Source organism: Drosophila nasuta, chromosome 2R, assembly GCF_023558535.2.
Source record: "Drosophila nasuta strain 15112-1781.00 chromosome 2R, ASM2355853v1, whole genome shotgun sequence".
NCBI classification, from domain to species: Eukaryota; Metazoa; Arthropoda; class Insecta; order Diptera; family Drosophilidae; genus Drosophila; species Drosophila nasuta.
The window spans coordinates 8,042,820-8,063,006 of NC_083456.1; the positions used below are offsets into that span (position 1 = coordinate 8,042,820).

At 42.8% G+C, this 20,187-nt stretch overlaps 6 protein-coding genes across 13 annotated transcripts in view; 4 read left to right on the top strand and 2 right to left on the bottom strand.

Annotated features, from left to right (window-relative positions):
- LOC132787191 (furin-like protease 1) overlaps positions 1-1,021 on the top strand; it is a 161,273-nt gene extending 160,252 nt beyond the window's left edge. For all 3 annotated transcript variants that reach the window (XM_060794110.1, XM_060794111.1, XM_060794112.1), the window contains one exon: positions 23-1,021. In XM_060794110.1, coding sequence (XP_060650093.1) covers positions 23-774 — 752 coding nt within the window. In that variant the 3' untranslated portion in view covers positions 775-1,021. The remainder of the gene's footprint in view (positions 1-22) is intronic.
- An 895-nt stretch (positions 1,022-1,916) lies between these two features.
- Positions 1,917-4,054, top strand: LOC132786050 (myogenesis-regulating glycosidase). Its single transcript, XM_060792436.1, has 2 exons — positions 1,917-3,700; positions 3,766-4,054. The coding sequence occupies exons 1-2, from the start codon at positions 1,933-1,935 to the stop codon at positions 3,966-3,968; spliced, it is 1,971 nt and encodes a 656-aa protein (XP_060648419.1). The 5' UTR covers positions 1,917-1,932; the 3' UTR covers positions 3,969-4,054.
- Positions 4,043-8,811, bottom strand: LOC132786047 (uncharacterized). Of its 5 annotated transcripts, XM_060792431.1 has the most exons (7): positions 8,494-8,809; positions 7,842-8,302; positions 7,709-7,780; positions 7,299-7,647; positions 5,360-7,243; positions 4,549-5,329; positions 4,043-4,483 (listed from the first exon to the last, which is right to left on the bottom strand). In XM_060792431.1, exons 1-7 carry the CDS (start codon positions 8,654-8,656, stop codon positions 4,279-4,281), a joined length of 3,915 nt encoding a protein of 1,304 aa, XP_060648414.1. In that variant the 5' UTR covers positions 8,657-8,809; the 3' UTR covers positions 4,043-4,278. The 5 variants fall into 5 exon arrangements, with proteins under 5 accessions (XP_060648414.1, XP_060648413.1, XP_060648415.1 ...); XM_060792430.1 differs by having other exon boundaries at positions 4,549-7,243; XM_060792432.1 differs by having other exon boundaries at positions 4,549-7,243; positions 7,842-8,316.
- A 192-nt stretch (positions 8,812-9,003) lies between these two features.
- Positions 9,004-20,138, bottom strand: LOC132786046 (zinc finger protein 91). 2 transcript variants are annotated; one of them, XM_060792428.1, is made up of 5 exons: positions 13,776-14,002; positions 13,390-13,721; positions 13,019-13,111; positions 11,397-12,960; positions 9,004-11,338 (listed from the first exon to the last, which is right to left on the bottom strand). In XM_060792428.1, the coding sequence occupies exons 1-5, from the start codon at positions 13,902-13,904 to the stop codon at positions 9,074-9,076; spliced, it is 4,383 nt and encodes a 1,460-aa protein (XP_060648411.1). In that variant the 5' UTR covers positions 13,905-14,002; the 3' UTR covers positions 9,004-9,073. The 2 variants fall into 2 exon arrangements, with proteins under 2 accessions (XP_060648411.1, XP_060648412.1); XM_060792429.1 differs by lacking the exon at positions 13,776-14,002 and adding an exon at positions 20,061-20,138 and having other exon boundaries at positions 9,005-11,338.
- LOC132786049 (zinc finger protein 605) lies at positions 14,317-17,667 on the top strand. Its single transcript, XM_060792435.1, has 6 exons — positions 14,317-14,536; positions 14,612-15,174; positions 15,233-15,478; positions 15,538-16,375; positions 16,448-17,017; positions 17,076-17,667. Exons 1-6 carry the CDS (start codon positions 14,417-14,419, stop codon positions 17,601-17,603), a joined length of 2,865 nt encoding a protein of 954 aa, XP_060648418.1. The 5' UTR covers positions 14,317-14,416; the 3' UTR covers positions 17,604-17,667.
- LOC132786062 (uncharacterized) lies at positions 17,913-19,517 on the top strand. The gene is made up of 4 exons (XM_060792450.1): positions 17,913-18,159; positions 18,216-18,715; positions 18,778-19,141; positions 19,209-19,517. Exons 1-4 carry the CDS (start codon positions 17,985-17,987, stop codon positions 19,397-19,399), a joined length of 1,230 nt encoding a protein of 409 aa, XP_060648433.1. The 5' UTR covers positions 17,913-17,984; the 3' UTR covers positions 19,400-19,517.
- Positions 20,139-20,187: the final 49 nt, after the last annotated feature.

Consider the following 20,187-nt stretch of genomic DNA (forward strand, 5'->3'; position numbering starts at 1 on the left):
TCCTATCTGACGCCCTCCACAGAGTGCCGTGATGCCAGCTACTTCTATGAGGATCTCTGCTACGATGAGTGCCCACTGCATACGTATGCCAAGCTAAACTATAACGTATTTGATGAGATCGATGCAGACAGCGATGTGAACTCTACAGAATCTTCTATCGTGGATATCAATAATAATGGTCTTGTCGATAAGGACGATCCTCTGCAGGCAGCGGAGCGTCGACGACGACGTGAGTCCACCACTTTAACTCTGACACCACGTCACAATCAAGTCTGCGCCAGCTGTGATGTCAGCTGCCTGCGATGCTACGGACCAAACAATTCCCAGTGCAGCACCTGTCCTCCGGGTAGCCAACTTCGCAAGTTGCCACAGACCAACGAGACATATTGCTACGCATACGTTGTACGCAGCACCATCGAACAGGCTGATGAACAGTCGGGACACACTGTCAAGATACAGTTCATGCAGTGGAGTACAGCATTGCTCATGATTGCCATGATCGTCTCCTTAGTTGGCGTCACAGTGGCCGGTGCTATGGTTTATTATCGACGCACCACCAAGGAAGAAGTATACACACGAGTGGCGCTCATGGCTGCAGACGATAGCGATGAGGACGAGGAAATATATAAAGCTAAATCACATCTTCCAAGCGATGTGATTGAATATCACGATGAACTGTGGCCACAGAAGCTGCCCAGTGATGCACTTGAAGCGGCCGAGGAGGAGGAGGAGGAACCGGCGGAAGAGAAAGAGAGCGCGCACCTTGTGCCTTAAATGCGAACATCCTTATAACACAATTAGTCATAGGCCATTTTTGTATTTAGCTACAACTCAATTTTTATTAGTTGCAATTGCTCGTTTTTATTTAAAAATCGTTAGACATTTCATAACATTTGCTGCGATCTATTTGCGACATGCATTTAAATTATTCCGCTTGTCTTAAAATGTATAAAATTCTTATTTAAATATATTTATCATAGTTATAAGCCAAGAAGAATTAAATAAATTATATCTTTTAATATTTATTTGTAGTTTTCTTTGACTTCAAAAGAAGTAAGTTAGACCGCCTCATAAATAAAATCGTAAATCAAATTTTTGTACTTTTAAATACCAAAGTTACCAAGGATGAAAACATAATATCAGCAAGGTATGTCGATATTTCGGACAGAACTCTTGGAAACTGATACTTGAAGCAGGCGAACATTACCGATTAGCAGGTGGATTCACTCCTTCCGCAAGTAAAAGCCATTGCATACTCAAGAAGCCTCTTAGTTCTGCAAGAAAAACTAAAATTTCTTACAGCATACTTTTAGGCGATGATATTCAAGCTTTTAACAATCAGAGCTTAAAAAGTGCAATTTTGAAAAAGTGTTGCATACAACTTTGGGTTTTTATGCTTATTCCGCCAGCTGCTCATTTCTGTTCGCTTGGTATTTCAACTACAAAATCAACTCTTTTTGGTCGTTGCAGGCAAGGCAAGGCAAGGCAACTGCCGTTTGTTTGCAATTTCTGTTGTATATTTTTTTTTATATTCTCCTCTTACATTAATTTGAACTACTATTGTGCATTATGCTAATTTATTTTATTTTTCAAACAAAACGAAAAAATGACAACCTTTTCCGCAAATTAAGTAAGTTGATTCATTTTGAAAACAATGTTATTAGATGTTATTTATTCAATTACGATTGCATATACTTGAAGTATGTACTTTAATCGATAATTCGAGGAGCTCTCATCGGCACGTCAATACATTCTGTTGACCACATAAACAGTAAGCTTAGATGAGTCGAGAATTATCAGTTGCTTATCAGTTAGGTTTCTAAGTACATCTATAGTGGAAATTATTGACAATGGCCAAGGGCTTTATTTGTGAACTGTGAGCCGGCTATATAAGTGCTGCAATCGGTTAGCTCCTGGAATAGTCTTTTCAAAATGCAACCGGGTGTCACAAGTGCCGCGCTGATTCTGGCTGGAGTCGCCTTCTGCTGCCTCGGACAGATTGGACAATCGTGTTCAACCATCGAGCAGCGGTTTAAGTTCAACAATAGTGACATCTATGTCAGGTTGCGCCGTGGTGAAAAACTTCAGTATGAGGTAATGAAGAGCAGTACAACTCTGCAGACTGTCACATTGGACAACTTTGTGACCAGCAGTAATCTGGAGGCAACCACAACTGGCAGCTACAAGCTAACCGATGGCACAACGAGCATCGAGTTCTCGCTGGTCAAGTCCAACTCTACCATCACCCATATTAGAGTGACCCGTGACCAAGTGGTCAAGGGCACACAACCCAAGGACTGCATTTCTCTCAATATTGGTCGCACACATTGGTACGGTGGCGCAGAACAGAAAGAGCATTATTGGCCAGTGGAACGGCAGAAGTATAGCAACTTCTCATATGTACCCAAGGAGCTGGGCAACATGGGAGTAGCTGAGCGCTACTGGCTGAGCAGTGACGGCTTTTTCCTCTATGTAAACAACACCACACCACTTTTTATTGATCAAAATTCAGTTGGATACGAGGGAAAACTCTGCATGAGCGCTCTCAGCGAGCTTCCTTACGATACGCGTGTGACATCGGCCAAGTTTAGTTACGAACTGGCCTTCGCCAAGAATGCCAAGGTGGCGCATATGTATGCCGTGCAGACGCTGCTAGGTAAGCCAACTGGCTACCCTGACGAAAGAATGGTTCAATATCCCGTCTGGTCTACGTGGGCGCTGTACAAAGCTGAGGTGACTGATGAGGTTGTACGTGATTTTGCCCAACAGATCATCGACAATGGCTTCGAAAACAGTCAGCTGGAGATTGACGATGATTGGGAGGATTGCTATGGAGCTCTCACGTTCCGGGCAAACAAGTTCCCAGACACTAAGAAGCTGACCGATGATCTCAAGGCGTTGGGCTTCCGGGTTACTCTTTGGATACATCCATTCATTAACAACAACTGCACGGCCATCTATGAGACAGCCAAGGAACTTGGCTACCTCGTCCTGGATCATGATGGTAGTGCGGATACTCAGTGGTGGAACAGCCAGCCAAAGGATGCAGCTTATCTGGACTTTACAAAGACGGCAGTGCAGGACTGGTTTACCACTCGATTGACGCGTCTGCAGACGGAAGATGGCATTGATAGCTTCAAGTTTGATGCAGGCGAGACCAGTTGGGTGCCCACGGATCCGGTTCTTCAGGGTGATGAATATCTGACGCCACTTCAAATCACTACCGACTATGTGCGGACTGTGGCTAAATTTGGAAGTATGGTTGAGGTACGCTCTGCACAGAATACTCAGGACTTGCCCATTTTTGTGCGCATTGTGGATAAGGATTCCGAGTGGGGATGGAACAATGGTCTGGTCACGCTGATCACATCGCTGCTGCAGATGAATATGAATGGTTATCCATTTGTGCTGCCAGACATGATCGGCGGCAACGGTTACAATGAAAAGCCGCCCACCAAAGAACTCTTCCTGCGCTGGCTGCAGGCCAATGTCTTCATGCCCAGCTTGCAGTTTTCCTTTGTGCCTTGGAATTTTGACAACGAAACCATTGAGATCAGCAAGACCTTCACGCAAATGCACTCTGACTACACACCATACATCATGAAGCTCTTCGAGCGAGCCACCGCAACTGGCGAACCAGTTAATGCGCCACTCTGGTGGATTTCTCCAACCGATGCAGTTGCCCAGGGCATCTACGATGGTAAGATCATATTTAACAATCTCAATCATAAACTTCGCAATCTTTAACGTTTCCTTACTTTACAGAATTTTTACTGGGCGATGACATTATTGCTGCGCCTGTGGTGACTGAAGGTGCAACGAATCGTGACATTTACCTTCCCGAAGGACAATGGACTGACGGCAACAACAGTAGTCTCGTTTACACTGGTCCCGTTTGGCTTATGGAATATGAAGCACCTCTAAACACATTGCCTTACTTTGTGCGAGTGGGCTTTACCTTGGCTTAATTTACAGGCTTAGTATTATTTTAAACATTCTTAAACTATAATAAGTTACAAGCTTAATAAAAGACAATCACAAATTATAAAAGGTACGAGTTACAGAAGATTTATTCATTTATAACATCAATATTATAGTTATATCAGAAATAAATAATAATTGCAATATTACCACAGACTCTAGCAGAAATACAAAATAAGCATCTATCGCAATTTTAATTACAAACTAAAACAGATCAAAACAAAAACGTTAAAATTAAGTAAGATAAAAGTGTTCCAATAACCAGATACACCGCTAATTTCGATGGATAGAAACTGCCTAATGCATTCGAGTGCTGTCAACACTATTTGGAGGTATGTGTTTACCAAGTGTCTGTGGGGACAATCCGCGCAGATAATCTTTGAGCAAGGGCTCTGAAGAATCGTTTGAACCAGGAAAACTAACTGTAGTGTTACGAAACCGTCCAAATTCTCGCTCAAACTCATCGGCATCCTGGGTCAAAATACTCTTTAGATTAATAACGCTTAAACGAAAAAAATATGAAATTGTAATTGAATATAATTAAGGATCAGTAAAAATATAACTTACTTGGATTCTAGGGTCTCGTACTGGTGCTGCACATTCTTCTCATGCATGGCTAGTTTGAGGACATGAATTCGCTTGGCCGCATGTCTCCATTGCTTTTTGTAGTGATCCCTTGCCTTGGCAAGATCATTAAAACGTACATTCTGGTGGCGTAACTTGTTGAGCATTTGCCTCAGATCACTACTGTTCGTTGCCCCGTGACGCAGCGCTTCAATCTGCTGCTCCATGTGACAAATGCGTTGCTTAAGCTGCATCTTCTCTTGTGCTAATTTTGAGTTTTCCTCTTGCATTTTGAAGGTGCGACTTTCAAATTGACGCAAGTGATCCTCAAGCAGGATAATGTGCTCTTCCAGTTCTTTGAATTTAATAGTATAGTTTGCATCCATGTTATTGGATTCATTAACAGGCGTTGACTGTGAATGCTTGTCTAATCGAACCTGTGTCGGTTGTTGGCTAAGACTCCGCAGATACTCCAACGCCTTTAGTTGCATTTCTCGTTGAAGACCCATAGAGACAGACAATATCTGTTGTAAACTCTCATTCATGTCGTTCACATCCCCGTCAACAACTTGCTTTGTAGTCTCAGCTCCAGCTCCCTTCGTTTGATCGTACATATGAACAGTAACCTCTAATCGTGACAACTGTGTATCCACTTCCAATTGTGATTTCGAAGTAGCATTGCCGCAGCATTCGTCCCCTGACTTGGCAGTTCTTGATGATTTCTTTTTCAGCATTTTCTTTCGTTGGGTTGTAACTATTTCAAGTTCACTAGACTCTGTCTCTGGCAATTCCTTGGTGTATCCATTTGTGACAGGCTGCTTACTGGTTGACTCTTCTGGTGCGTGGGCTAATGATTGCTTAAAAATTCGACTTGATTTTTGAGCGGAACTTTGAGTACTGCCAAGTTCTTCAAAATCTCTAGCTTCATTTCCTCTTCTGGCCTTTGGGAATAGTTTATTTGTGGGAGGTGCCATTTCTTGTGAGTTCTCACTAACACATATATTAACAGGTGATTTTTGCTTCATTGTTTTATGTTCTAAATTCTGTTCTTCATTTAACGACATCTTAATATCTATTTTTGAACGAGATTTTACATGGTTTCGATCTAATTTCTTAGGTGAGGACCTTATAGAGCTTCCTGAAAATGGTTCTTCAGTTAGATAGTTAGCTCCTTTAATAGTTTCTCCAATAAACCTTTCAGTCTCTTCTAACATAGTACGTTGATTCTTGTTGACCTCAACCCACCGTGCTCTTAAACTGAGCTCAGCCTTTGATGTCGACATTTGTTTCGTTTTCTGTGGTTGCTTATCTATGACTGTCTCACAATCTTCGGACTCTGCTTGAACGAATACCTTTGATTTAGTTTTTCGCGTGCCACTTCTTTCTTTAATCTCCGTGTCGGTTGTGGTGTCCGCCTCCACCGTGTCTCCGTCAACAAATCTTTTCGTAGACTTCCTTAAGTTTTGCGATTTCTGCGACTCGCAATCCAATTCGATATCATTCTCAGCTTTAAGAAAACTATCGTCAGACATCAAATATCTATTCTGTGACAATGGCTTCGACGTATTAGACGATTTATGTATAATTTTGGCCATCTCAGCGACTTCTAATTGCTCCAATTCGTCATCGGTTTTCAATAGACCTTTCCTCTGACTGAGTATATTTGGTTCCACATTTAATGCTTTATCATTTGATGTATTCTTTCGGACTGCCACTTTACTTTTCACATCGGACTCGGGCAAGTCCAAGTCCATCCTATCATTTGGTATAATTTTAGATCTGCGTAACTTGTGCACCATTTTAATATTCTGTTTATTGGGGCTATCTTTGGGAGTATCTTGTGATTTCTGATCGTATTCCTTCTCTAATTGTAACCACGGATCGTTTCCAACAATTTTAACTCGTTCCGACCTATTATTTTCCTTATGACGTGCACTTTCGTCCATTTGCATTTTTCTGTTTTCATTTTTAGTTTTAGTCTGTTGAGAAGAAGTCTCTTGAAGTTTAACTTTTGTTGACACTTCCACGCACTCCTTCGTTTTCTGAACAACGTTCTCCTCATATTCAACGGTTGTAATCTGGTGACAGAACTTGCTATTATTATAAAGCCCTAAAAGCTCAGCTTCGGAATCAATGTCCTCAGCCATATCAAGTATACCAGCATCTTGTTGCTCGATTTCCAAGGCATCCACGAGTCGTGTAAACTTCTTGCGACGCCCATGAAACTTGTGCTCGCCCCCATCACCTGAGTCGTGGGCATCACTCAAAGCAGGTTCAACGGGGCTTTCTCGTTCATCGGAGTCGGACAATTCAGCACCAACATTTAAGCTATTGATAGATACAGTGTCGGGTTTGCAATGTCTATCCGGATTCTGTGATTGCCAATCCCCAGCATTGTCAATGACCCGATCTTTGGGCACTTCATGTATGACAGCTTTGCTGGTCGCGCAATGCAAACTAAGCTGATCGGACTGTTGTTGTTCTTGCTGTGGCACATTGGATTGACCGCCTTGCTGACGCCAGCACACTTCCTGGATGTCCACTGAGAATGTGTAGTCCATGATTGGCTTCAGCTCGCGTGCGCTGCCCATACGACCAAAGCGCTCAAAGGCAAAGCTACCGCTTTGCATATACTTTCGTTGATCGGAAAAGTACAAATCTGATGGCAGCATTTTGCCAAAGTCCATGCGATAGTTAGCTACAAGCAAATTAATTTTAATGATAAAATTCGGGAATAAGCAACGTTAGTTTACCTATTGAAGTTCCCTTTATATACATGTTAATAGGCAAGTAGAAAATACGCTGAAAATAGAGCCGAATGCTGTTTAGCGACGACTTAAAACGCAAGCCCAACACATCGTCCAGTGTATAGCAATCCGATTCATTTAGCTTCAATTCAATATTGGTGACGTTGCCAACAAAGTCGAACATGAGGAGAACTGTGTCCACATCCTTGCCTTGAAATATTGATTTGACAAACCTGTTGAGGTTTTTGAGTTGCTTAAATTGCAGCACCACCTCAATGATGTCGCAGTCAACAAGAGGATTGTTTCCCACCTGCAGCAAACCCAATTGCACCAATGACTGAACATAAACATTAGCCTGCAGAAAGTTTCATATGTAAATAAATTACTTTGTCGTTAACTGAGCTTCAATTATATACCTGCGACTGCAACATGTTGGCTGTGATAGAGTGTCCTGGCGACTGCAGCGGCGGACCACGCGGTTGCTTCTCCTGTTGAAAGGAAAACTCTTAGAATGCTAAGGATATAAGTTAGTTAATGATAGCCACTCACTGCGTTATTGAAGACCATCAAATGCTTAAAGTCTTTGGTGTGCAGCAATGACTTTTTTATGATGGCCAGCATCAGCAAGACTTCCGGTTTGTGGGATCGAAACTCGCTGCTGATGCAGATCAACTTGTGCCAGAACATTTTCAGCTGCAACGGACTGTTGTTGCCACCCAGGCCCAGCACGGGAATTCCCCGCACCGGGAGCAACAGCGATCCAATTGTCTTGCGGGATGAACTGGCGGAATTGGAGGCAAAGAAAGTGACCTTTACAGGTCGATGATCGGTCTTGATCCGCTTGATTCCCGCCATGTCGCATTCCCAAATGCAGTTGCTGTTGAATATGATTGTTTCCGTGGTCACCGAAGGTGTACCCTCAACCTCAAAGTCCACCGAATTAAGTGCAGCATTCATAACAATCTGATCTCGTTCCCCTTCGCGCATCTCACGTCCATAGAAATTTATTGCTGTTAATGGAGTTCTAAATTTAATAAGATATACTGATACCACAAGCGCCTATAAAACTGTAATTGATATCGCTCTTAACATTTACATTGCAGCCAAGTGACAGTGACAAGACTTAAATTAACAGAAAATGTTAAGTAACAGAGCTGTGATGGGTAGCGGGTATTATAACAATGCAGAGTTCGGGACTCACCTTCAACCACATGGAGGACAACACAAAATGTGTTGTCTACAAAGCTGCCACTAGGATTCATGCTGCTTCGATCTGTTGCAGCCAATGGCCGCTGCTGTTGTTGCTGCTTGTTATTGGGCTTATTAACCATGGCGGACTGAATTGTTTTATCTGCACTGTACATTTGAACTCAGTAATTTAAAACAAACCTAAAAACAAAACTTGTAACAATGCACTCAACTGATTAGAATTTAACTTGTATTTGGTGTTTGCTGATGATCTATAATTTCTAATATAACTTAAGTTTGCCTTTATGGTTTTTCTTATTTTGCTGCTGCTTAATTGTCACACAAGCACAACAAACACCCGGCAAACTTTGTTCGGCACTTTCAACTGTCGCCATGACAACGGTTATATTCAACAAAACGATAATTTTCCACTATTAATCGCTAATTGTTATCGATCAAGGGTTGCATTGTAATAAATCGGGAAATATACTTTAATCAAAAAGCGGCAATAATTTAAATTCAAATACCATTTTTTATATTTTCATTTTTATGTCTGTTACATATATTTTTTTTGATAACATTTAGAGTGACAGCTAATTATTTTTAGCCAAGGAATCTGAGGTTTCAAAATGTCCGTTCTGTAGTCTATGATTCTTGAGTGCTGTGCCCTGAATGAAGCGTTCCCCGCACGTTTCACATTGATAAGGTCGCTCACCCGTGTGCCGTCGTATGTGCAACGTTAGATCATTGGACTGGGTGAAACTCTTATCACAATAGGTACATTTGTAGGGACGTTCGCCATTGTGAATACGCATGTGCTGCTGCAGCTTGTAGGAGCGGGCGAATCCCTTTTGGCACACAGTGCAAACATGGGGCCGTTCTCCAGTGTGAGTGCGGCGATGGCACTGCAGATCAGAGGAGCGAGGAAACGCCATGTCGCAGAAGTCACACTTGAATGGCTTCTCGCCGGTATGCCGACGTATGTGTATGATGAGATTCGATGAGGAGCTGACCGCCTTGCCGCAAAAGGCACAGAGGAAACTTTTGTGCTGTTTAGCCACAGTTGCTGCAGCCTTTGCTGCTTTGGGTGCATTTGCTATCGTTGGGCTCACGGCTCCTGGTGCGTGGCACTTCTTAACATGTGCTGTCAGCCGATCCTTGCGATTGTATTTCCGTGGACACTGGCCACACTGAAAGATCTGACCTTCAGCTGCAGACAACTCCAGCGATTGTGGTATCTCCTCCACCTGCTGATTGTCGTTGCTGGGATGTTGCAGCTGGATGTGTTGCAACAAGTTCGTCTCCCACATGAACTTGTAGCCACATTTAACGCACTTAAATTGCTTTTCTGTGTTATCACACAGCACACGACGATGATAGGCAATCAGATCGGAGGAAACGCTCTTGTAGATGCATTTATCACATCCCTCGGCAATGCGTTCCAGTCGATGCATTGCCTGCTGGTGCTGGTAGAGCTCATATTTGCGCACACAACGCAGCTGGCACATGCCGCAAGTGTAGTGCGTAGGTACTCCCGGAGGTTTGCCTTCCTCATCCGTTTCCGAGTCGTCCAAATGCAACTCATAGCCCAGCTGATTAGTGATGGAGTAGTTGAGCATCGAGCCAACATCATGATGGCTACCATTGGGCGTGGACATCAAGTGTGTACGCAATAAGGCAATTGTTGGAAAGCGCATATCGCACACTTTGCATTGGATGCACTTTTGACCATGCGGATGGCGACTGGCATTGAGGATGGCTTCGGCATATGGCAGCTGAGCGGCATTGATGCCATGGCGTTCGATGTGCTGCAGCAGATTGGTTTCGCGATAGAAACGGCGAGCACACCACCGACATCGATAAATACTGGAGTCCTGGGCATGCATTAGAGTGTGGCGAGTGAGATCCTTTTGCATTTTGAAGCTGCGGTTGCACTCTTGGCAATCGTAGCTCACAATTGGCAACAGACTTGTCGTATTCAATTGAATGCCTTGAATACTCGACTGTGATCCAGCCGCTTCTTGATGTGCCACGTCGATGTGCAACTTGAGATTGTCTCGCCAGCGAAAGCGCAGTGGACACTTGCGGCAAAGAAAACGCTTTTGAGCATTGCGACAGAGAGTACGATAATGATGCTCCAGCAGCTGCTCATTGACGAACTTGGCCTGGCAATGTGAACAGACGAGTGTCGCCTCTTGCCAAGTGTGCTGCTGCAGCTGATGGGCATAGAGTTGATGTTTGCGGGTCAACTGCACTTGACATAGGTCACAATTGTATTGACGTCCAGTGTCAGTTTGTTGCGATTCGGTAGAGTCTGAATCCGTTTCAGTTTCACTGCTGTCAAGACTGAGCTCAATCGCTGCCTCGTTCGTGATCGAAACGAATCTCTCCAACTCAATCCCTTTGCCCAGATCACGCTGTATGCGTTCAATTAATTGCTGCTTATCCAGGGGTGTCGACAGCTCCGGATACAGTCCGCGGCTAATGCTTGAAATGCTCTCCGGTTTGGCTCGCTCCCCTACGAACTCCACGCTTATCTGATGCTTCATTAAATGCGCTCGCAAATCAGAGATCTTTGTGTGTTGCGATAGACAGATCATACACTGGATCTGCTTGCAACCGTTCGGACGACACAGCTGTGTCAACACTGCTGGCATTCGCTGTAGTACACTTGCATCCATTTGCTCAACAGGAGTGAGCGGCACCTCTAGTTGCTGTTCGCCGTGTACACGAAGATGAGATTTTAGGCCATCCTTGCGATGAAACTTGCGCTCACAAAAACTGCACTCGAACTGTGCCGATGCCTGCGGCTGATGAATGCGCTTGTGACGCGTTAGATCCTTTGGCCAGATAAAGACCTGTAGAACAAATTAGTACAATTATTATATAAAATATTTCAGTTATACTTTCATTAACCTTTTCACACTGATTGCATTGCAATTTGGCAGCTTGTTGTCGTTTGCTTCTCAATCTAGTATTGTGCGTCTGCTCTTGATCCTCCTCTGTGTCCACCTCGTGCTTGATCGCCATATGCCGCTCATAATTCGTTTGCCAGATGAAATGCAGATTACATGGCTCACAATGAAAGCTTGCATGTCGTTTGTCGCAAATCCGCCGCAGATGTTGTTGCAGTAAGGACTCTGCCACGAATCCCAAACCACATTTATTACAAACATGAGGTAAATAGTTCGTGACGTCGCTGTGACGATCTTCTTGATGCCTCAGCAGTTGAGCGAGTCGAGCTGTGGCTACACCACACAACGTACATGAATGTAGAGCAGACGTCGATGTGGTTAGCTGCTCAACATCACTTAGTTCTGTGTCCGATGCAAAGAAATCCAACTCGCGACCGCTGCCTGAGCACGCATTGAAGTATTGCCCATAGTCTTGTACCTTGAAGTCATTTGAAATGCGTGTGCTGAGCTCTTCCTGACTGCAAGTCACACCATTTGGATAATGGTAACGAAAGTAGGCAGCAGTTTGATTAGCGTCAATTCCGCTTCCTCCATCGCCATGCTGAAGCAGATGCGACCGAAGAGCGGACATGCTGTGTAGTTGCTCATCACACAGACAGCATTGGAATTGGCGTTCTTGATCCGTCTTCTTTGAGCACCCGTGTTGTTTTAGATTCTGCAGCCAGATGAATTTGCCTGGACAGTTTGGACAGCTGTGGCGTTTCAATTGATTCTGACACTGGGTGCGTTGATGCTGTTCCAGCAGAATCTCGCACACAAACCCAATTTGACAAGTGTTGCAACGATGCAAAGGAGTTTGAGTGTGCTCTTCTAGCGTGTGCCGAATAAGGTGATGTTTGCGTTTAAAGGAAATATTGCAGGACAAGCATTGATATGCCGGAGTTGTATCAGCTAACTCTTCATCGGAATCGTTTAAACTGAGTTCGTAGCCATGGGCATTTATTATCACACAGTACTTGTCAAGTTGATCACTTCCCGTGGCAATCTCTGAGCACACCTGTTGCTTTATCTGTTCCAAATTCGACGCTTGGCTGTCAAAATGTTCCCTTATAACATCGCTATTATTGCTGAGATTGCACAGTGACTCGATGTTGACATGGTGATTCGTGAGGTGCTCGCGAAGCTCCTGAATTCGCTGGCACTTCAAGTCGCATAGCTTACACTCGATTCGCTTTAAACGCGCCGAGCTATAAAGGCGCTCTGCAAACCGCCACTCGTCGCCCTGCGGCAAAGTTGTTTGTGCATGCTTGGCCTGGCGTTTCTCATGCGATCGCAGATGGAAAGTATATTTATCCTTGCGTAAAAAACGCTTGCCACATGTATCGCACTCGTAGGCAGCCTGCTCGTAATGAACGCGTGCGTGTCGTTGCATATCGCGGTGCCACGAGAAGGTCTTGCCACACACATCACAGGCGTGTCGTCCGTCTTTGTTGATGACTTCGTTTTTCGATACACGCGCTGGACGACCGCGACGACGCTTTAGCGGCATTGCTTTCAAATTTGAACTGCATTAAAGAGAGGCGATAAGTTAGTTTATTAAATCTTTTATTATCATCCACTTACGTCTCTTCATTCTCACTGTCAGTAGCAAGTTTTGGTTTGCGATTGCTGCGTCTCAGCTGCGTTGGCTTCAAGTCTAGCACGTTGCCTCTGGCTCTGGAAAAGGCGACAGATAGTGACAAAAAATAAATTAGTAAACAAGAAGCTGCAGTCAAAAGAGCTTAATGTGAGTTCAAGGCTATTGCATTATTAAAATAAATTAGTGGGAAAACTTAATGTACTGCTGTGATACAGTAGATCATTTTATACTATACATTTTATAGGGTCGAAGAAATCCTAATAGTACAATCTTCAAATAAACTTCTACCCAGTAGGCAGCTAGTAGCTACAACTAACCATAGTTAATATATAGTTATGTACATATGTATACTTACTCAACTGATTCAGTTTTGCCAACATTGCTGTCACTGTCGCTCTCTGGCTGTATTTTAAGAGTTGCAGCAATCGCTTCCCCACCAGCAACATCCAATGCTGCTGCTGCATTATCTATCTGCTCCAAAGCAAGATCTGTTTCGCTCTTAATCTCATTCGTTGCAATGTCGATTGGTGCCTCATCGAGGCACTGCAAATTTTTGTGTAGTTTATGCAATAGCTGCTCGTGCACCTGGCGAGCTTGTAACACAAATGCGTAAGCATCTTCCAGCTTACGTAAGCAGTCATCACATAGATACTGAGGTAGATTGTCATCCAGCTGTTCCATTAAGGGCTAAAATAATATTCACAGTTAGCAAGTGCACTTTGAAATTGGCATTTTACGTACATCATTTTGTGTTAATTCATACAAAATGTCGCACCAACTTTTATTCGCATATTTCGCGTTGCGTGTTGAAAGTGCCAACAATTTAACATTGTGCAGCGCACATGTGCGGCATATATCAGTCGGCAACATGTTGTTTTGTTTCTTATTCAGTATAAAAACATTATATTATGCACGGTAAAAATAAAATATGTATAGCTATAAACAACAGCTGTTGTTGTGGCTGCGACAAGGGCAGATATATGTAAACACTGAACAGCTGATTGATATTTTGCAGCCCTGGCAGCACCGTTTGTGCACTTTGCATGTAACAATTGTTTAAATTACAAAATCTACTGAGCACTTGTTAAATAAGTCTTTCATCGCAGCATCCCACTTTTAATAATGTTTTACAAATTTTCAGCCGCAATAATCTTTGTTGCTTATAGCCAACTGAACCTATCGTTTATCGATAATCGTATTAACAGCTGCGTTTAACAGCTGATATGTAAACAGTGTGTACACTGTTTTGTATACTCTTGATTGATGGCAAAAAATATCGATGTTTTTAAAAGCTCTAGTCGAAGTAGAGTCTCTATTATTTTTTTCGGTAAATAAGATTTTCAAATAAAATTTGATTTTCAACAATTAAATCGAATTAAATAATGACGAGAACATGCCGAATATGCGGCGGGGCAGATGGACGCTATTGGATTGAGACGCCAGTGAATAAGTACGCTGAAAAAACATTCAATCAACTGTTATTGGAATTAACAAGACTTGAGGTGCGTAAACTCTCCTTCCCCTTCTCCGCATACAACAGAAATAAAGCAAAAATGATAAGAGACAAACGTTCTTAGGTCGCCTTGAATCATGTTGACAAGCTTCCGCCCTGGCTGTGTCGTGTTTGTGCAAAAAACCTGGAAAATGCCTATGATTTCGTACTACAAGCACGCGAATCCCACGAACTGTGGATAAAGAAGCTGTCAACCGATGACACGGAGAAGGGAACTTTTGAATGTCTGCGTGAGACTCCAATACAATTGCTGGACATTGAAGGCGTGATAATTAAAATGGAAGAACCCGCCGACCCTGCAAACACACCTCAATCAGATCCCAACATTTCTGTTGACCCGCTAATTAAGAAGAGTATTGTGGACGATGAAAGCGAAGATGATGATGACGATGTGCCATTGAAACAGCGTAAAGTGAATCAAGCTAAGTTGCCCATAAACCGCAAATGCAATATATGCGGAAAAGCCTTTAAGTACGCGACAAATCTCTTTAAACATAAACAGCGGGACCACGCGAGTGATTATCAGGACAAGTTAATAACGAAATCAAAGGGAGAAAATCATTCACAGCAATTCCTACACAATGTATCAAAAAGACCTGCGGTATCTCGAAGTAGTGCCAATTCAGAGTAAGTGCAATGAATCTTCATCAGTGCTATACTTAAATTGTATCTTATTCACTTTTAGCTTTGACAATGACGATGATAACTACTACAAATGTGATCAATGCGATAAATCCTACAAGTACATTATGCTGCTCATTAAGCACAAACACAAGGTACATGGCGTCAACCAGTTACCAGCGGTACCTATGCCAATTTCAGGACCCAAATCCAGTTCTGAAGAATCAACCAAAACAAGACCCACACAACGAAAGCGTTTGAAGCCTCCGAGCACTGATTCCTTGGTGCACAGCTTAATCAAGGAGGTTAAGTAAGTTAACAAAGTCGCAAGTCCATCATGACAATTAATTAATTGCTGTCTTTACGTAGAACACCTGAAGAGGAGGACTTAGAAGGCACCAGCTCAGATAATTATTACAAATGCGATCAATGCGAGAAATCCTATAAATACATTGTGAGTCTCATCAAACACAAGCACAAGGAGCATAGTGAATACAAAGATTCTGATGATGATGAGGACGAAGCATCACTATCCAAATATCCAACGGCAGCTGCCAATTCAAAACCCACACGCATCGATCGTCGGGTGAAAGGCTTCGATTTGCATCGCTGTAAACCAAATGGAATCAAGGAGATTCAGTGCATGATCTGTTTGAGAAGATTTGGTAAACTGAGAGAGCTTCGCAATCACCTTAGAGCACATCCCAATGACATTACATTCGAGGCTCACGGAGAGCCCATTGAACGCATTGCTGAGGGCTTCTATCGCACAGCTGTGGAGTCAACTGCGGATGGTTTGAAGACACGTATTCTTAATGATCTCAAGGTTGGCATGTACGGCCGATACTATTCCATCACCAATGAGGCGCGTTATGAGATGAATCTGGACAGCTCAGACACTGACAGCGATGGCGAATGTGGAGTTGTTGAGCGACGTAGTTACGCCTGCGAACTGTGCGATTCACATGCCGCCATTTACCCGCGCAAATTTCAGCTACATGAACATCATCGACAGCAACACACTTGGCTAGAGGCGCCATACATTTGTTCACGTTGTGATTCGCGTTTCCTCAGCGCCCAATTGCTCGATCATCATACGAATAAATTATGCCAGAATACCCTCAAGCGTTTCATGTGCGACAAGTGTCCACAACGCTTCTTCTGGCGTCGCAATTTGCGTGCTCATCTCGTCGAGCACAAAAACAAGGTGCGACTTTCTTATTTTGTCTTCGAAAATAAACGCAATATGCAATTAACTCTACCCATTCTATTATTTCAGCAAGAAATTTACCCCTGTGATCAGTGTTCACGCAGTTTTCAGGATAAAAGCGCGGTGACAAAGCATAAGCTGATGCATCACGATGGCAGCCACGAACTGATTCCTTGTCGTTGGTGCACTCGCACTTTTTATCGTCCAGCTTTGCTGCATAAACATGTTAAACGACATGGCTTCACCGGAGAGGATTTGCCCTTGGCGGAGACATTGCTGGCCTATGCCGCAAAGTCATCCGGACCTAAGTCGATCATTTGCAAACTTTGTGATATGCAGTTCATTAGCATAGCTGATTTGCGGCGACACATTTCCATGCAGGGTCACAGTGAAGACCCATCCAACTATATGATTAGCACAGAGGAAGGATTTGAGTTGCATCTGGATGAGACGGACGACAGCGATGATGAGACTACAACTACTAACGCCGCCCCTTCTGCTGGCAGAACCTACAAGTGTGATCTTTGCGATGCGACGTTCCAGCGGCGTCGTGACATGAGCGAACATCAGTATTCCTTGCATACCTTCGATAAACTACCACATTCCTGTGAACATTGTATTTACAAGACGGTCGACAAGGTTAGACGATTGAAGAATCATTATACAAATTATCGTATTAAACGAGTCCCAATTTCAGTACATGATGCAACATCATTTGCGGACGCAGTGCCTCAACGAGCAGAAGAAATTCAAATGTTCCCGCTGTGGCTTTAAATTCATGTGGAAGGAAAATCTGGATCAGCATATGAACAGCCAGCATACTCATGTGTCAAGTCAGGCCCCAGTTCAAAACAAGCGAAGTCGCCGCTTCAGATACCAGTGTCCGCATTGCTGGCGATCTTTTGTTGTACAACCGAGCCTGGATAAACACATACGCGACATGCACGTAGCCAAAAAAAATCCTGGCAAGAAGTATCTCTGCTCATTGTGCGGCCTGGAGGCGCTTACGCCCAACAAACTGGCAATCCACATGCAACGCCACAATGGCGAAAAACCACACAAATGCGATCTGTGCGAGATGTCCTTTACAGTCTTCTACGAGCTAAAAGTTCATCGTCGAAAGCATACGGGCGAGCGTCCCTATCAATGTACATTTTGTGCCAAGGATTTCGCACGCCCCGATAAGCTTAGACGACATGTTTACATGCACAGTGTAAGGCGTTAGATTAAGATTTAACTTCATTTAACAGCACTACGAATAAAATCATTGTATGTTACTTGAATGTACGTAGACTTGGGTCAATAACCGGTTAGCTTTTCTTAGTACTAGCTCAAGGTTAAACATTTGATAGATTTTCATGCAAATAGCATTTATTTAACTGATAGTTGGAGTACTTGATTAGCTCAACTTGATCTCTCATTAACTCCGTGAACACTCTAAGATGACTAGTTGGTTTATGCTTAATTTGAATACAAAAGTATCGCAAGCTGCATGAGCTTTTGTGAGCAGCAGACTCGCCGAGAGGGAGCTTTCGCTCAGTTGCATTTACCACTTCGGAGACGCCACACACGGTCTCTGGCAACGGATTAAACGTATATATTCAAAATGACGTCGACAAACACACCGGAATGGGTTAATCAACAGCTCTTTACGGGCTTACTTGATCATAATTATAATGATTTTGAAACAATTAAAAAATTTGTATGTACTGCGGCGATCAGTGGAGGCGAAAACTACCTGACTATTGTGCTGCGCATTGAAATTGGAATGCAAATGAAAGGTGCGTCCGACACAGTGTCATATGAAAAAGAGAATAACTTGAGCTTAATTCAACAGATAAGAGTAACAAAGAGATTAGTTTCATATTGAAAATTCCACTGGTAAACGATCGTGGAGATGAGCACGATTTTCACGATCTGTTTGTTACGGAATCTGATATGTACGATCGTTTAGTACCCGAGCTGGAAAAACTGTATGAGAAACATGCCTCGATCCTGGTGAAATTTAAGCCCAAACACCTAAAGTTCCCAGAGAATCCACCCAGTTGCGATTACATATTGATGGAGGATCTGCGCTCCAAGGGTTACAGAAATTTGGAGCGTATGTTTGGTCTGGGTCAAACAGAAATGAAAGCCGTACTAAAAAAACTGGCTCAATGGCATGCTGCGTCTGCTCGCAGGGTAGCAGATGAGGGAGACTACGAGGAGCACTACCAGAAGAGTTACATTTGCCCCGAGCACTACAAATGGATCGAGCAATCGAATGTCACATTCAACGTACCCTTCTTGGAATGCATGCAGCACTATGAACTCGATCCGGGTCAGCAGGTTTTGATTGTGAGAATAACTAACATGCATATGTAGAGACTTAATTATAAGAGTAAATTATTTATTTTCAGAGCAACTACACCTCTCGCATGACAGAATTGTATATGGATTTTGGTCGTATATCTCCAACAGATTTTTCTGTACTCAATCACGGAGATTTTTGGTGTAACAATTTTCTTTTTAAAGTGAATGACGGAGAGATTGAAGACGTCTGTTTTGTGGACTTTCAACTACCAAAGTATGGAACACCCGCCCACGATTTATTCAGTTTGCTAATGACAACACCAAACATACACATCAAATTGGATCAATTTGATCATTTTATAGAGTATTATCACAAAGAACTCGTTCATCATTTAAAATTACTCAAATATGAGCGCAAAATACCAACACTATCAGAACTGCACACAAATCTTCACAAACATGGTCTCTGGGGTATGTTTGACATATTTATTGTATATATTTGCATTTTGATTGATTATGCCTATTCTAACAACTACAGCATTTGTATGCGCTCAGCGAATGCTGCCCGTGTCGCTTTACCCAGCTAGCTCCGATTCGAATATAGAAAACTTTATGGGAGACTCGGAAGCGGCGATCCAATTCAAGCGTAATATTCTTCTCAATCCCAGTTATGTTAAACAAATGAAACTCATATTACCATGGCTCATTGAAAGAGGCTACATTAACTGAAATAGCGTCACAGACTACAATCATTTATAGACAAACTTGTATTACTTGCAACATTTTTTAAACTCAAAAAAAATACTAAGATATAACAACAAAATAAATTGCGCACTTATTTAAGATTAATTATTATTTTGTACGATTTTTGTGTATTTAGGGCAGAAGTGGGCATGACAATCATAACAAGTGAATACAAATTATCGGTCTATATCTTATAGTATCTCCTTTTCAGTATTTCATACGAACAGACAGACCATATACCAGATTGTCGACCAAAGCAACTAAGACTTTGCTCATACGAAAGTATTTCTTTAATATGTTAACTTCCACAATTTTTATCTGATCGCAACCAGGTCACTCAGGAATCATAATAACTATTGTTATTATTGCATACACTCTAGATTTAAAATTTCGCTTATTATTCGATTTTGTTGATTTGCGGGACAGACGGACATACATGGCTAGGTCGTCTCGACTGTTGATGCTGATCAAGAATATATATACTTTATAGGGTCGGAGATGCCTCCTTCTACCTGTTACATACATTTTCTGCCGGCACAAAGTTACAATTGCGGGTGTAAAAATAATTATTCAAACGAAGATTCCTTTAATCTTATCAGACAGAGATTCAGAAACTGTGCAACTGTGCTACCTGCCACTGACTTACCTACTTTAAGGTGAGTGTGACCTTGTGATCAGTCCTTAAAACGAAACACTTTCTGCCATCGCCTTTAGGACGCTTCATTCCATTATCCGTTGCGTTTTGTTTTGTCCTTTCGCGGTATATCCTTGTG